Genomic DNA, 16,981 nt, shown 5'->3' with positions numbered 1-16,981 from the left:
CAGGAAGAGTAGTACAGCATGAAATGTTAATAAAACAGAATGTGATGATTTCTAAATCAGAAAAACCCATAATTTACAACAGAAAACAGAACTCATATAAAATGTTTTAACTGAGACATATTACTGTTTTATCAATGATATTAGCTTTAAGTAATTAGGTTAACTGGCAACAGTTTCACGGAAGTAAAGATGGGCTGAGGTTCAGCAGTTTACCCAATTCAAAACACTTTGAGAAATCACTGTCTTTGAACACAATTCAACGTGTCATCCACAAATGCAGGTTAGAGCTCTGTCACACAAAGAAGAAGCCATATGTGAGCATGATCCAGAAACACCATCTTCTCTGAGCCAAAGCTCGTGTAAATGGACTGAGGCAACGTGAAAAACTGTTCTGTGGTCAGGTAAATTGAAATTTGAAATTATTTTTTGAAAAACATGGACACTGTAACCTCTGGACAAAAGACAAGAATGGACATATGGCTTGTTAGTGGCACTCAATTCAAACCACGGGCTGCTGTTACAAGAAGATAGAGTGTCTGTCCATGTTCTCAGCCATCCTGGTCACAGTAATGTAAGGAGCTTGGAAAGAAAAACAACTAGACTTCTTTAAGTTACTTGAAGATGTTTCACCTCTTATCTGAGAAGCTTCTTCAGTTTGGGTCCCAGGTATGTGGCTCATGTGATGAGGCACATGATCAATAGTGGGTCAGCAACACTCTTTAGGAACAGCTCCCACAAGGCTTAAATACCAAGGGAGTTTAAGTTTACTCTCATCATAAAAAGCCATATTCTCTCATCAGCTGGTGGGACAGATCGTCGGAAAAAAGCAAAGGCAGAAATAACTTTCAAATATTTGTAAAGGACGCCAGGACATGCAGTTAAATATGGAACATTGTGGTTTCAGAGAACAGCGTGGAGAGAGAGACTTGCGTCACTACATACCTTGTGAAGTACGAAAGCGAATAGTCATGTCATTGGGTAGAATGACTTGTGTCCTTTAGTAATTATCAGCCATTTATGCATACCTTTCTCCTCAGGTAAAACCTGGGGTGCATATTTCTGCTTATTTGCATTACAGAAGGTACTAATGAGTGGACACTGACCGATGTCAGCTCATCAACCACAAGTTCAATACACAAGATCAATGCACAAGATCAAAGGGTTTGTTAACTCAATACAGTCTTTGCTGTTGTCAGAGAAAAATGTGTGGACGTGTAATAATTCTGACTAACATCCTTATTGGAACTGTAAAAGAAATGAAGGGCAAAGCTCACCTTTAAGCAGTTTGGCAATGTCACGCCTTCAAATCCCTCTGAAAACACCAGTCCCGTATAAATTTATCTTTGCCAATTTTTACTGATTTATTTAATACTTAAATCTTAAAACATGCAATGCTAGGCACTAAAACGATGACATCATTTCCCCTTTGACAAATGAACAAAGATATTCTCTACTCTTGCTCTCGGAAAATATCTAATAAGGCAAACGTAAATGAGTATTGTATAAGACTAGAAAGGATATGAAGAATCATTTTAAAGAATGCACAACACTGCTTATTGATAAATGCTTATTACACCTTGGTATATAATAGCATCAATAAAAGGCTTAATATGTTCCTGGGTCTTTCAAGTACATTTTCTTGGTACATTAATTATTAAGTATTTAAACTGGCTAACCTATTTATATATTTATTATTAAAGATTTAATAAATTATCTTCGAGGTTTCCTTTGTGTCAGTGCGCCAAGGCAGTCTGAGTGGCCCCATGCTGGCACCCTGTGTCTTTAAGGACCCATGTAAAGAGGGCGTGTTCAAGCGCACTACCGCAGCAGGCGTTGTAGTGAGTTCATGCGCTTCAGAGTAGCAGCAGCGTTTGTAAGGATGTTGTGACAGCAGCTGTAATATTTCTCTAAAAAAACCGCCACACTCACGGGTCCATGATCCGCGTTGTTTGGAGCAGAAAGAACTAATCTGAGCGCCTCACGGCTTGTTTCGTTTGATGAATGCACCCCCATTGTTGGTCTGCTGGGGGCCTAAAAGTGGAGCAGCACCCGGCTTTTATGAATGGGGATGCTCGGTAAGCGTGTGTACTTTAATATTTGTACTTGCACTTAACATAAAACTGATCTTCTGGGTTGTGTGTGCACTTCAAGGACGCGTTTTATACCGACATTTTATCGGCCCGTTCACCTGCGCGCACGGGGCTGCTCATGCTTCTAGTCCGCTGGCCTATTATTGTTCTCCTGCTATTGACCCACCCAGAATCAGCGCTTTATTGTATATGATCGAACCTCGCTGATCGGCAGTGAGCGCAAGAGTGAATCAAATGCTGCGGAATTAGCGCTTTTTTCTTTGTGTGTCTGTTGTCGAAAGAAACGAGCCATTTTGTCCTCTCAGAAACAAATTGAGTTTATTTGTGTTTTTTGTTTGTTAGTTTATTTGGGGGATGTTTTCAGGTTTAAGCGGATACACCATGTTTCCTTTTGTTTTAACCCCTGACTTTACTACAAACGACAACTCCCATAGGCCTGACTTTTAGAACACATGATAAACTTCAAAAATTCTCATAATTAGGCCAGTAACGTGTTTGATGGCTGTGCTTATTGGGGGTCCTTGATATTTTCTTAAAACACTTTGACTTGCTTCTGGGAACTAATTCTAGAGTGAGTGGAAGGTGATAGAAGGGCGTGATTTGGCACATTTCCTCGAAGTTGGAGGTGGTTTTGACTTTATCAGATAAGGCTGGGAAAGAAAGATACGTTATACAGTTTCTGCCTCCTTGGAGTGCACATTCACTTTGTCCAGGTCTTTGTACAGTTTTCCTGGTAAGGCTGGCACTTGATGAGTTCACTGACTGGTAGTGTGAGGTAATGGGCCTCAGGTCAGCGGGCTATCTCTCCATCACCCTGCACTGATAAAAACTTACAGCAATTGTCTGAAGAGGTGGTGTTATCAGAGGTCTGTGCTTGTGAGGAAGTTACGGTGGCTTTTAGGAAATTTGACCTGCCTTTTTCAAAATGTGCAAGGGCCTTTTATGAGATGTGAGGTTGTCTTGGAGTGGTGTGATGGATTCAGGTTGATGACACTGCAAACATGCAAGCATAGTTGACCAGATTTACATGTTTTAGGCTTTCTTTAGCCTGTTTACTTTGTATTTTATACAAAGTGACAGGATTTTAAACCAGCCCGCACAAGTTCTACTCCCTATGCAGAGTTCTTTTTTTTTTTTTTTTTTTTTTTTTTCTCTTCTTCTTCTTTTAAATTACAAAGTTGGTGTCTAATTGCCTGCAGGAGGTGGTTAGTGCCCGAAGGTGAAAGTTATCCTTCCCTCTTGTGTTGTTGGACACTGTGCCAAGCACCCTGTTATTATGCAAGGCACAGTGTAGACAGGATTTGTTGGCTCGTATCCTGGGAAGAGCAACCTGCTAATAAGTTTGTTTACAAGAGCAAGCAAAGTTGCTCACTTTTAATGTGGATATTCCAAAATACATCTGCGGTAATGCTGAAGGGAAACTCAGTTATTTGTGGCTACTGGCTAAATAGTCCAGCACCCATGTTTGCAGTTTGTGTGCTCATTTGAGGCTGTGTGTGTGTCCTGTCCAGCCCCTTCACATTCCAGGAAATACCAGTATAAACTTTTTTTTTTTTTTTTTTTTTTTTTTTTTGTGTTTTCTTTTCTTTTCCCAGAATTCCTCTGAGGACGGTAGTAGGGAATATCTGGGTTACTTTGGAGAAGAGCCTTGGATTTGAACTTGTCTTTCAACACTTACACAGTACAGATGTATTTTAGCCAGTTTGGCTTCTGACATATGGCAACTGTCATTAGTTTTCTGCCACTTACCTTTTTCTTACCTTGTCCAAATATCAAATACTGAGAGTTTATCATATGACAGTGTGTGAATGCTGTGTCTGTTTGGGTTTTTTTGCCTTTTGTTTGGCTGCATTGTGTTCTAGGCCTATCCTGCATGCTGCTTTGTTGCACTGTATGCTGGGGCCTGTTAGCAAGAGGTAAATGTTTGTTCTGTTTCCTTGTTACTGGATGCACGTATTGCATGGAGTTGATGTCATTGTACCAAAAGACAATGACAGGGACTTCTGTTTAAACTCCAAATGCTTTCAGAGATGTCCTCTTTCACTCTATTTGATTTGTTGTTTAGCATTTGTGTGACATTCATTGTCCATTACAATTGTGCCATAGATACACAAGCATATTTATTTTATTTAAAATAAGAAATAAAAAAAATAAACCGAGTTCGTCCATGTCCCACCAGCCTGTGCTTTCCTTTGCTTGTCTGACCTCATAGTTATGGCACTGCAGCACTTTCAAACAGGAGTCTCCAAATCCTATTGCTTTTCTGATTTCTAAAATGTTTTCTGGTTTTCTTTCCATCAAGGAGAACAGATTTCTTCCCAAATGGTTCAAAATAGAACCTCATTCATCTTCTGCAGCTCTTAAAACACCAACCACACAGACAGCTGGGCCTGAGGCCAGAGCTGTCAACAGCTGTTGTGACTCAGCTACCTGGTGTTGTAAAGATCCGGTTGTGATCGTTTTCGAAAACGATTAAAGTCACCTGGACCTGACGCTTTCCATGTACTGATACATATTGCGTTTGGAGTCTGCTTTTACACACACAATGTCCTACAGGCTTATTAAAACAGGGTGTCGATGGAGATATGAGCTGTTTGTTTGACTAGCTTGTCTGTAACACAGTATTATGGAGAAAAGCCTTGTTTACGTTATGAGTGATCAGGAAGGGCAGGCTGAGAAGATTTCCGGAGGGATGGGAGGGTTTACTGCCTAATTTTCTCCCTGCCCTTCCTGTGGATGTACCCTCCAACACGTGTCTTCATTAAACGGCTCCATCATGTGCAGCTATGTATGTCCAGCCTGTCCTTTTGGGAAGTTCTTGGCTAATTGCTTGTTTTGAAGAGACTGGTTTTCAGTGATGTGTCTCAGTGGTAATTAAGTTATGCTTTTGCAACTGTGTGCATCCACATTTTAAGAATGCTCAAATGTCTTCGTGCATACAGAAGGGGACAGTTGTTAATGACTTAAGACTGGTCGTTGATCTTGCAGATCCAGCTGGAACAGGATGGAAAAAGTTGGAAAGGTATTAGCTTAATGTTAAGTGTCTGTGAAGGTTCTCAGCCTGTCCTTTTGGGATGTTCTTGGCTTAATGTTAAGTGGTTGCCTCTGCCATGCTCACTCGTTGATATTGCCAGCGTGAACCTGCTTTCCGTCAATTCCCTGTAATTATTCCGAGACACTCTAAATGCCTCTAAATGCATGTTGTGCCTCCCACCCTCTGTTTGTATTTAGATAGCATGCCCAGTACACAAATGACGTTGGTGTCCAGCCATATTGGCTCCATTTTCAGTAGCGCAATAGTAACTTTTTATTCTGATCAGAGATGATAGCAGAGCTGGGATGGATAACATTGTTTGTCTATAAAAAGGCATTGTAGATCCATGAAAATAATGTTTATCAGCCTTGTTTAACCCAAAGAATACTTTTCATTCTTGAAGCGCAATGCAGCATTATTGTTTGCCATCCACTGATTGTGCCTGTAATAGAAGCTGTCAGTTTGATCACAGCAGAGGACTGAGAGAAAGAGATGCTGTGTCATGTCTGGAGGCTGTGTTGGCTGTAAATGTAAAAGAGACAAGTCATCCCCTCTTGGGTATCTGAGTTCAGCTGGTGCACGTCGAGCACGCCTGTTTTCTGCCACAAACCATTTCAGTGACTGCCGAGGTGTCACCTTCTGTCCTGGTCTTCATCACTTTTCTTCCTTCCAGCTGGATGATTTGCTTTACTTGTAAATAGCTCCAACTTGAATAGTCTGCATGGTGAATACAGTGGCATTTTCAATTTTAAAGTGTTGCTTCGTGAATGTTGGTAGAGTTCCACGCTAGCCGCTTTCACCTCTTATGTTGAGAAAACGCCTACTAGCTTTGTCGTAAAATGAACAAATGTGTGTAAATAAGCAAAAACAAAACAGTTGTGCAGGAAACCGGCACACACTGGTGTCTGTCATGCAAACAGACCTAAGCCACAAGTCTGCAACCTAGCTAGCACATTCCCCACATGTCAAATATGAATATTTGTGGTAGAGCGTAACCCACTTCAGGCTAGTTTTAGTGATCATGGATTGTATATTGATCTGTCACCTCACTATATATCCTGATATTTCAAGAAAAGTTGTGAGGATATTTATGATGATAAAGAAAAAAAGTATACATCTAAATAAAAGATGTTTTCCATCCAATATTTTTCAATGGCACTACTGTCACACTTCCTAATTTTCAATCGAAACAAGGTGCCAGCAGTGACAGCATCATTAGCATGCAACAGTCATGACACAGCATAAATTAAATGTAAGCTAAACTTCTAAGTAAAAGTATAAAATAGCTGCTTAAAACTTTAGTATAACAAACCCTAAAGTCCATTGACCCAGAGCCTGCATAATATTGTCACATGAAAAAAAAAAAATAGATATTTTCTACCTCTTGCTAAAAGCCCTGCTTTTCCATCATGTTACCGCATAATTTAATCCATCCAAGTAATTTCCATTCATCATTTGCTCTTCCTGTCGTACGGTGCGCAACCAGCGAGTGCTAGCGATGCTTGATTGATTAGTTTGTTTATTTTTGCACATCGCCAGCTACTAGTATCTCCTCCTCCTGTGCCGTCCTAGTCTGTAACTCGTTTGTTGTTTCCACCTTTAGCAGGAAGAGTTTTCTCACATATTTTGCAAAGTACTGCACTTTGCTGGAGGTTTTTGAGGTCGTTCTCTTTCTAGGTAACAAAAAGTCATCGATTTGTAGCTCTTGTTCCCAAACGTGCTTCTCCTTGTTGTGCACATTAGGAAATGTAAACATATGATATTGCACTATAGGACACTTTTATTTTATTTTTTACATGTACTGAATGATGTCATGACAAAGGTCTTTATCAATACAAAACAAAAGCTGTAAAACTTGTGAAAATACAATTAAGTCCAAAATCTATGCATTTATTCACAGTTTGCAAAGCCTTCCAGTGGGCGGATTGTTGGGCGGATTCTGGCCCGTGAGCTTTGTTCGGTTTACATGATGGTTTATCAATGCAATGTTATATTTTTAACACTATTAAAAGTTCTTGTCAGTTTGTTCTTGCCGCTTCTCTCAAATATTCCCCTCACTGTCTAAGGATAGAAACGGATTTGGTACTCAGCAACATGAATACCAATTCCAAAACCTACAGGCACTTTTATTAGCAGGAAGGCTCTAAAAACCTCTTGTTCTTTGATCCCTACAGAACGGTGTGCCCCACTGGGTGAGGTGTGACACTAACACAGCATATCTCCTAACAGCAGCTTGTGAGGTATTTGTGGTCACAGAAAAAAGAACAAAAAAACCCCCCAGAAACAATTTTATCTTCTGGTCCCTGTGTTATTTTTCAGACAAATTGAATGGTTGAGATGTTTTGTTAAACTCTCTGTGATTATTGATGTCTCTACATTCATCATTTTCTGTAAAATGGGTTGTCTTGGGGTGTGCGATTTCCTGATTTGACTGCATGTCCATTTGGGGCTGTCGTGCACTGAAGTTTCCCGGAGTGCTTGGTGATGTGCCCAATTGTCCTGTTTTGTTCAGCCATTGGTGTTTTTCTTTAAATATATAAACAAACAAACAAAACATATCAGGGCTTATTTAGTGTGATCGTGTCTGTTCTGAAATGTTTTAGCTTCCGTGCTATATAGGATCTGCATGGTGAAATGGGTGGCAGGGTGTAAACGTACCAAAGATACCCTCTCGGTCAACACGTCTGAAGCTGCAACACCACAAGCGAATGGCACGTCTAGTTGATTGCCCCAAATGGGCGATTTAAGCAACGGCTAAATTTGGCTTTAGCGTAAGAAAAAGGGCTTTATTTGTAATTTCTCATTAGAGCAGTGTGTTTTCTCATTGCTGTATTTATCTCAGAGGGCATCATCAGCTTGATGTCTGTTGTCCCCTGTTTGTTTGATTGAGAGATAATGTGATTTCCACTGTTTGTCCTTTGGCTGCTCCTTCCTAAATGAGATATTCAGGCCCGCTAACTGAGCTGCATGGCAGATACCTATCTACTGGAGGCCATTTGTCTGCGTAATTAGTAGAGTATGTGTGTGAGAGTCTGTGCTAGCCTGTTACTGAGCAACTGTGTACCTCTTGGTGGTGTCGCACTTAAACATTTGGGAATAAATTAGGGTTTTCACAAGCAATCAGAATGTTTACAGATTGCTTGATAATTGGAGTATTTTTCAAGCAGAGCAGTTTTCACCATTTTTTTTTTTTTTTTTTTAATTTCCACACAGATTTAGGGTGCATGATGTGGCTTTTCCTCCCCCTAATGTCAGTTCACCCTCTGGTCATTCGATTGTCCGTCCAGGTCAGTGACTTCAAATGATGCGCACAGCGAGTCTGAACCCCTCCCGTCTTCCAGACAGCAGAATGCACAGAGCACAAAGAAGGCGCATCAATACTTAGTTCCGGAAATGGCTCATAAGTCATGGTTGAGACTCGGTTTATGTGTCTGCGAGTGATCTCTTGTGTTTCGGTATTGATTGGCTTGGTGCGAGAATATTGACAAGAAGTGAGAAGTTATGCTCGTCTAAGGTTTGCTGTAAAAAACTTACTGAATGCGGGTTAATTATCTCAGTGAATTTTGACTCGTAGGTTAAACTCGTAGCTATTTTTCTTTCCCCACTTCCTCCAGTGTGGCATTTGTTTATAGCTGTAAGAAATGACTGCAGGTTTAGTGAGGTTACTGTTTCATTTAGCGTGCTCCTTTTTGACCTCTTTAGTAGAAGTAAAACAGCAGATTTTTTTTCTTTTCTTTTGCTCTTTTTTTCCTGACAGAGATTTCCTTTTTTTTTTTTTTTTTTTTTTTTTTTTTTTTTTCCCCTCCAGGTTTAGAACTACTCCATAGCCTAAATACATCTGGCAATATGGGTTATAATACCGCTTATAAAAAAGAACAACATGAGATGACTGAAGAAGTGGAGTAGCACTCACAACTGTTTGGAAACATTCCAATGTACTCGTGGTTACTGCAGTATGTGTGCATGCATGTACTGCTGCTTTTACCGAGCAGCTCACAAACACCACATCAAGGCAGGTCAGTCAACCTCATAATCTATACACATCAGTTTAGACAGCTCTAGCTTTCAAGAAGCTGTACTGTCAAACTGAAAAAATGCAGATGTGCTTCATTTGCTGTTCATCCCCGTTCCTGTCCCGCATTTTTAGTGGGCTCTGTTGCAATTAGATCATGAGTGTTGTGAAAGTTTGTTTATAAAGTCAATCCTCCCCCCTTCACCCCTGGTGCTGCGATCCAGCGGTTCCCACGCTAACTGCTGCCTTCTCAGGCCCTTTTCCACTCTCCATCTATATCTGCCACTCCCCCACCCCCTACTCGTGCGTGCATGCACTTCCGCAAATATGACAAAGCCATAAATATAGAAGGTCTTGGGTTGGATGTAAATGTGGAACTGCAGCGGTTTTTGTTTTTTGTTTTTTCTGGTACGATGTGGTTTGGAGCTGACAATGAGAAGTCTGTCTGGTGGTCTATAGCAAGTTTCTGCATCCATATCCCTGCGATGGGCACCATAGAGCTTTTCAGCTTGATCCTGGCCTAGAGGGTGATATAGAGGAGTGGGAGGGAGGTTTTCACCATCTCCGCTTTTTTTGATCCAGTAGTTGTTTTGTTTTGTTTTTTTCTTTCCTGTGTTTGTGCCACCCAGGAGCAACTATTCAGGAAAGAAAAGGCTGTTATTTTGGCTGGGTGTGAATATTTGGCCTTCCCTGAAACAAATCAGAACAGGCAGCTACAAAAATAAACACATTTCAGCAAAAAGTGACCTTGTTTATGTATCTTGTTGAAATCATTTGGAGTTCATGGAACGTTTTGTCATCACAACTCGGCCTCTGGTTTATCGAGCTTGCTTGCTTTATTTATTTATTTATTTATTTTTTTGTTGTTTTTTTTCTACAGCACCGGAATATTTCTGAGTTTTAATCGATTTCCATTTTGGCCAATAGAAAGTAACAACACAAGGTGAGTGAGCACAGGCTATGGCTGACAGAAGGCCATACGTTGCATTCGAAGCCTGGAGCCGCCCGTAGCCTCTGACAGGAAACGCTGTCGCTTGCACGAGGGAGGGTGTTTCTATGGAAACCGAAGCAGGTGAAGGCATTAACAGGAAGCGGAGAAGAGACTCAGCTGGCAAAGACAGGGGGTGGAGACCGAAGAATGAGGTCAATGCATGCAAAAGCCTGCCACTTTAAACATCTAAAATCTCTTCCAGCATAAACAGAAGTGACTTAAATATGTTTTAAAGGGCTTTCTTACAAGAAAGCTAAAGTCAAGGTTAAGTGTTCCTCTTCCTGTCTTAGGTTAAGTAAATAAAGAAAACGGCACTATGAGCAAGCTAGAGAGACGCATGCTCAAGCCGGTGAGGTAAACCTTTTCTTCAGACATGCTTATGCACAACCACAGAGATTTTCCATCCACAAGTCAGCTGTGCATGTGTTTTTGATGTCTTTGTGTGGAAACCGCTTGCACTTCACTTTGTGGGCCACCATGAGAGTGCTCTTTTCATGTGTATTTTATATAATTGGACTGATGGTTAATGAGACACCCTGCTCCTGCCCTCCAGTGCATCACCTGAGGAAACAGCGGTGTCTGGCTGGCTGCCTGTGGCGGGGTTTCCTCTGTCTGAGCTCTCAGTAACGTAGAAACACAATTTCTGTCAGCTGTCATAAACCTCCGGGGGCTTAAACACCACTGCCTAAGATGGGGAATACATTGTGATTTCGTTGTTGCAATAATCCAGCTCTATAGTTAGATGACAGGGGTATCATTGTTTTTGATGCATGTATAATTGTCCTTTTGTCAGTAGAAGATAGTTTTCGGTCTTGCAGTGAAGTATACTTTGCAAAAAAAAAAAAGAAATCTGTGGCAGCTCTCAGTTATCTTGCCTTGATTCATGTTGGTCTGTGGTTGGTGTTTTCCTCTAAGTTATAGCGCTGTTTAAGTAAAATCCTGTGGTGGTCTCCTTTTTTTTTTTTTTTTTTTTTTTGGTTTTTTTCTGCAGCGTATTTTAGAGTTCATCTCACAGAGTTTGCTCGTCATTATAGACTCAATAATTGATAGCTTCAGCTCTTGCAATTAGTGGCAACATTTGGAATTCCTTCATATGTTTTTTTTTCTTTTCTTAGAATTAAAGGGCTTCAACTTTCTTGGCAACATAATTTAAAATCTATACTTTAGCTGGACCATATAGATTCTTTCTTTTTGCTTTCTGCTGGTTTTGAGTCAAGTTACAATTTATTGTTTGAAATCAATTTCTGTGAGTGGACACACTTTGAAGTTTTTTTTTTTGTTTTTTTTGACTAAACAAACAATTTTGATTCGATTATGTCTGTTTCTAACTTATTGTGTGTTTTTCCAGGTTCCCTGGCTGATTGGATTTAAGGACCATCAATATTCATTCCAAGATTTCAAAGAAGGACTTTCCCAAAGATTCAGGTGATCTTTTTGCCACCCAGCTACCTCTTAGTGCACAACAATACCCCTGATCAGCCACCATGCCGATCTTAAAACAGCTAGTGTCGTCCTCCTCCCAGACAAAGCGTCGCTCCCGTATGGACCTGACCAGGGAGATGATCAGTGCTCCCCTGGGTGACTTTCGCCACACCATGCATGTAGGCCGCAGCGGTGATGCTTTTGGTGACACCTCCTTTCTCAGCACACGCTCAGGGGAACCCCCTCCCGAGTCCACATCCTTTCCTCGCTCTCCTCGGCCTGGGCTCCTGTCACGCACCTTTAGGAGCAGCAAGCGCTCTCAGTCGGTGAACCGAGTGGACCAACAGAAAGATAGTGCCCTGGTGGTCCCCGGAGGATCACCCACCTATGTAAAAAATGCCATGTCCCTTCCCTTTCTCAATGATGAAGACGGAGGCGACAGCATGGTGGCAAAGAGTTTGTCTTCAAGTCCGCTGAAGCTCCACAGCGACTTGGATGGGAGAGGTGCGGTTGCAGCTACTCGCGCTTTAGAGCTGGAAGAGCGAAGTTTTGGTGAGCTGACTGAGCTCCCAGAGAGCTCAATTCAGTACGGAGGTGGAATGAAGCATGCAGTGTCGGTTATGTCTTTCCACGTTGACCTGGGTCCGTCCATGCTGGGTGAAATCCTGGGTGTGATGGAGAAGGAGGATGATGATCTTGGCTACGAGGAGGGCAAGAGCAGCGAGGGCTGCACCTCGCCACTGCTTGGCGCCCATGGTGAGGAAGAGGTTTATGTAGAGGGTGAAAAAGATGAGGAGCAGGTGGAGGCAAATGAAGAAGCAGAAGAGCTGCAGCACCAGGCATCTATGCATCTAGCCAGCTCTGTTGATCTGAGGCAGGAGGACGGAGGGCCTTACACTCCAGAGTACACTCCTGAGATACGCCCCAAACACTTGCAGCACCTAGACAGCTGCTCCATGTCCAGTTCTGGGTCTGCTGCTCTGGATGAGAAACCCAGCAGCCTGATCTTTGCAGGAGATACAGATAGTGCCACCTTCAGTGCCCCACCAGAGGAGGAGAGCAACTTTTCCTCTTTCTTGGAGGATGAAGATGATGAGATTCATGTATGAGAGTCTGGTGGAAGGAAAAAAAAATAAGAATAAGCTGTGGAAGTGGTTTATGCGCAACTGGCAAGTCCTTTGACAGTGTGGATTTGCAGTTAAATGGGAAGACGATACTGTAGTCAGGAACTGTGCGAATGGCACTTTGAAGAAGATGGAGGGTTCCTCCTTTAAAGGGCTACAAAGAAAGAGTGACTGCTCCTTTTGGATGTGCCCAAACTCTGTCTGTCAGAGAGCCTTACCCTCCACTCCCTTTCTGTCAATCTGTGACTCCCTTTTGAACACCGAGGGAACTGACATGGAAGGGAACACACTTTCTGAATATGGAACATTCCAGAAGTAAGCAGGGAGTAGTGGTTAGAAAGGAACTTTTGTAGGAAAAACACTTTCCACAAGTAAAACTCAGTTCAGCCTTTCTCTTTCCCTCTCTCTCCCCTCTCGCTTGATGTGTCACATGTGCTTTTTTCATTCGGTTCGCCTCTTTTCTTCACTCTGGCTGTGGGACGTCATGAGGCCTGAGCTAAACAGAAGGCCTCTGTCACAACAGGATCACTGGTGGGTGTCTTGTCACAATAAAGGGAGCTGTGGTTGTCACTGGTGTGTGAGGCCCTGCACTGAGCCTCTTTCATCTGAAGATATTATAGCAGTACCATAGATCTATCAGATTTCTTTCTCCCTTAGTATAACTTATGTATCTCAGGGTCTTTGTGACACTGTTTAAAGAGTACAATTTCCTGCTGTAAAGCTGGACCTCAAAGCCAACACCAAATTGTCTCCTTTTTTTTTTTGTAATTCACTGAGTTTCACATAGACGCTGTGAATTGTAGAAAAGGAAGTAGAGCTAACGGAGATGCATTGGGCTGAACTAAATAGAAAGCAAGGTGTTACTACAGCAAACTGGAGGTGTGAGGAGTAGTGTAGCCCACTCTTAGTTGTCTTTTATATCTTTATATCTTTTCTGATGCAGTTTTCCTGATAATCTCCATTAATTAACACAAAGTGACTTTCCTTTAGTCGTGTCAAGTTCGAGTTGAAACCGAATAACCACTTCCTTCCTTTTTTTCGTTACATCCGAGCAACTGCAGCGGTGCAAGTGATCTGTGTAGAAGATTTTCATTACTCAAGGGGACTACCTATATGTGTAAACTATTTTCACCACTACGTACGAGTAGGGTTTTAGTGTATATGTGACGGACGAATTGCGTGTGACGGACGAATTACGTGTACCAGGAGGCACAAGTAAATCAGACACTACTAGTATTTGGTGTTAAATACCTGCTGTTTTCTCTACCTTTTGTTAGAAAGAAATCTTTACTGTGTTTGTTATGTCTGGAGAGTGGATTTAAAAAACAAAAAAAACAAAAAAAACGTGGGGGGGAGAGAGAAAAGAGACAGCAATGGATGCAAGCGCATTAAGAAAAGATCGCTATTTTTGTGCAAGTTGCATAGTCGTTGCAGCTCGACTGCCTTTCTTGCATCATTAAAAGCCATGGCCAGAAAGTATTGAGGCTTAGTTGGGCTGATTGACTTCACTGCCTTAACTGAAACTGACAGATGTGCCAAATTATGATTTTTTTTTTTCTCTTCTTTCTTCTTCTTTTCTCTCTCTTTGCTTTTGGGAAAGTCTGCCACTTACATTTCACTTCCTTCTCTCTACCAGTATTCACTGTGTAAGTTTCAGCATGCAAATCAAGATAAGTGCTATAAGGTGTGATGTCCTGAAACTGAAGAGGTTGCATAACTGGATGTATATCACTCATGCACTACAAAATACACGCAAGTAAATCCAACTGTTAATTGGGTGCGAATGAAAAGTTGTTTGTGTTTTCTGTGTGATATTACACCATATTTTTGTCCCCACTGTATATTTACAGCGTCTTTTCTGTACTGCTCAAAATAACCTATATTTTTCAATAAAAGCTTGAATACCTTCACTGTTTCATATTTGATTTTGTTTTTATGCGAGTACATCAAAAAGCAGTGTGTGTTAAGTGCTATCCACTCAGCAGCATTAACAAAGGAATTCCTTGAGTGCCTCATGTTTCCTGCCATTCACCATCTCTCCAAGCAGAGGAAGGAAGGAAGCAATTCAGACCTTATTGGCCTTAGTTGTACACTTTTCTTAAATATACAATAAAAAAAAGAGTTTTGAGTAAACCAGTGCATGTGGAGGAGAAAAGCATCTTAACTTAAAGGCTTAGTTTAAAAAATGTTTTGGTTAGTAGTTTTTTTTTTTTTTTTTTTTTTTTTTTTAAATCGTGCAGGTGTGAGAGGGGTGAAAGATGGATTCAGGGGGGAAAGTTTATCACCGAGGAGTGCTGCATTGACAAATAGCGAAGACGGGCAATTTCTCTTACCTTGGTGATTGGAGGATGGATGAGCTTTTTACTCACCTGAGACCGGGATCCTGCTCATCATCGCTGACTCAAAGCTGCTCTGTCACTTTTGATTTTAAAGGCAGTGCTTTGGCTTTTCATGCCCTGGTGAGCCCCCTCGCAGCACGGGCAAAGTCCGGCGCGCTGTTTTGTTAACGCTCGCTGCAGAATGTTCAAGGTCTTATCCTGCATCCCTCTGCATTAAAACTGCATTCAGAAAGCAGCGCTCCGTTTCTCTTTGGTGTCTCATTTCGATTCTACTCTTTCATCTCCACTTCAGGGAATGTTTAATCTCTTTCCACTTTGAGTTTTTCATAGTCACATTATGCCAGTGTCCAATCTGCCAGAGGGCTAGAAAAAGTCATTATTCTTACACTTGTGGTAAAGCAGCCCATTTATATTGATTGTTGTGGTCAATACAAACCAGTAGTGGTATTGATCCTTCTTTTCTCTGCCTTTATAAAGTCATTATTCTTCTCTCAGATTGTTAGGATTTTTCTTTGACAGAGACTAAATCTTCCCTGTGCACCACTTTGGCATTTGATTCTGAAAATCTCAATTTGAATTACTTCATATAACTGGGTTATATAAATAGGTGACAGTAAAGGGAAAATCGCATTGGAATGAAGTTTAGGGGTCACCAAGAACTACCTCAGTGTACCTTGCCACTGATTCCCCAAGTCCCTGCAGCTCTACTGGACGTTGACGGATAATCGCTCATTTGACGTTTTCATGATGATAGTGACTCTAGAGTCATTTCCAAAAAAGGAGTTGCAGCACACACCATCACATATGTTTTGCATAATTTTGATACTCATTGAGCCAGTAAGTAACTCTTTTATGGCTCGTGGATCAGAGCCTTTTTTTTTAAGCTTAAAATAGACAAATCACATTGGGATATAAATGTTCCATCATAGGTTAAAGGTGGATCTTTTTGAAGAGACCATTCTCTCACAGTGGACAGATGCACCTAAATGATGACAGGTTTAGGTCTGCACAGTATAATGGAGCCCCAGTTTCCCTTACTGTGTGGGTCAAGGGCTCAGGTTTTTTTCCTTTAATTTGTTTCCCATCTGTTTTATTATTACGATAAAGCTGCCTGCTGTAAGCCGAAAAGCTGTTATTTACTGCCATCTAATGGTTGCAGTGGTTATTTACTGCCACCTAAAGGTTGTTCGAAACTCATGCAAAAATGGGTGTGTCAGGACAAGGGCTGGTTTGACTTTGAGGGTTGTAAATACCTGTGTGGCACTATAAACCCAAGAACGTATTAGCTGATGTTGCTCTTGTTCTTAAAAATGCATTCAGAAACCAAAGTCCAAAAGGAAAACATTCAAATGAGTTTTCTTGTGGGTAATCTTGACGTGAGCACAATTGTTTGTCCCACACTGGAGACTGCTGATTTGTTCAGGGGGCTCAAGCCACCTCCCTCCCCCATAGAAAATCATTGTAATTTGAGTCTTGCCTTGCAGCTGTTACACTCTCTCAAGCGCCCATTATGCAGCTTTTCATCTGCTTCGGAGGCTGTCAAATGTCATTTCCCCTTCGCTTTCAACTTTCTTTGAAAGCTGTATTTTCTTACTTGGGCCACCAATGGGAGGCGCTCATTGCCTTTAGGTTTATTAGGTTAGGAGCCTCGGCCTGGACTCACAGCCCTTTTCCGCCAAATTCCATCAGCAGACTTGCAACTCTTCCAGGAGGCTGAAGGCATGCTGAAATCTGGAAAGTATTAAACAACCTGCTGGTGAAGGGGATTGAGGAAGGGAAGGTGGGGGGTGGCTAAAGGAATAAGAGAGAGGGGAATCAAAAAAAAAAATGGGGAGGTGGGGGAAAATAGGAACAGAATAAAAAATTGCTCATATACCGCCCTTTGCCTGTCTCTGCTACATTCCCCTCCCCCCCAAAAATCCAGACCACTCCCCAAGAAGCTACATATGCAACATTTTTCTTTCATATC

General features: G+C 41.5%; 1 protein-coding gene across 1 annotated transcript; it reads left to right on the top strand.

The window, feature by feature from the left end:
- Positions 1-1,804: 1,804 nt before the first annotated feature.
- On the top strand, positions 1,805-14,230 carry cdc42ep4a (CDC42 effector protein (Rho GTPase binding) 4a). The gene is made up of 2 exons (XM_005940325.3): positions 1,805-2,075; positions 11,476-14,230. The coding sequence occupies exon 2, from the start codon at positions 11,612-11,614 to the stop codon at positions 12,656-12,658; it is 1,047 nt and encodes a 348-aa protein (XP_005940387.1). The 5' UTR covers positions 1,805-2,075; positions 11,476-11,611; the 3' UTR covers positions 12,659-14,230.
- Positions 14,231-16,981: the final 2,751 nt, after the last annotated feature.

This window comes from Haplochromis burtoni, unplaced genomic scaffold (assembly GCF_018398535.1).
Source record: "Haplochromis burtoni strain Fernald_Lab_line unplaced genomic scaffold, NCSU_Asbu1 Contig_290, whole genome shotgun sequence".
Classification (NCBI taxonomy): domain Eukaryota; kingdom Metazoa; phylum Chordata; class Actinopteri; order Cichliformes; family Cichlidae; genus Haplochromis; species Haplochromis burtoni.
The sequence above is the reverse complement of the archived record's forward strand: the minus strand, read 5'-3'. Positions and strand labels throughout refer to the sequence as shown.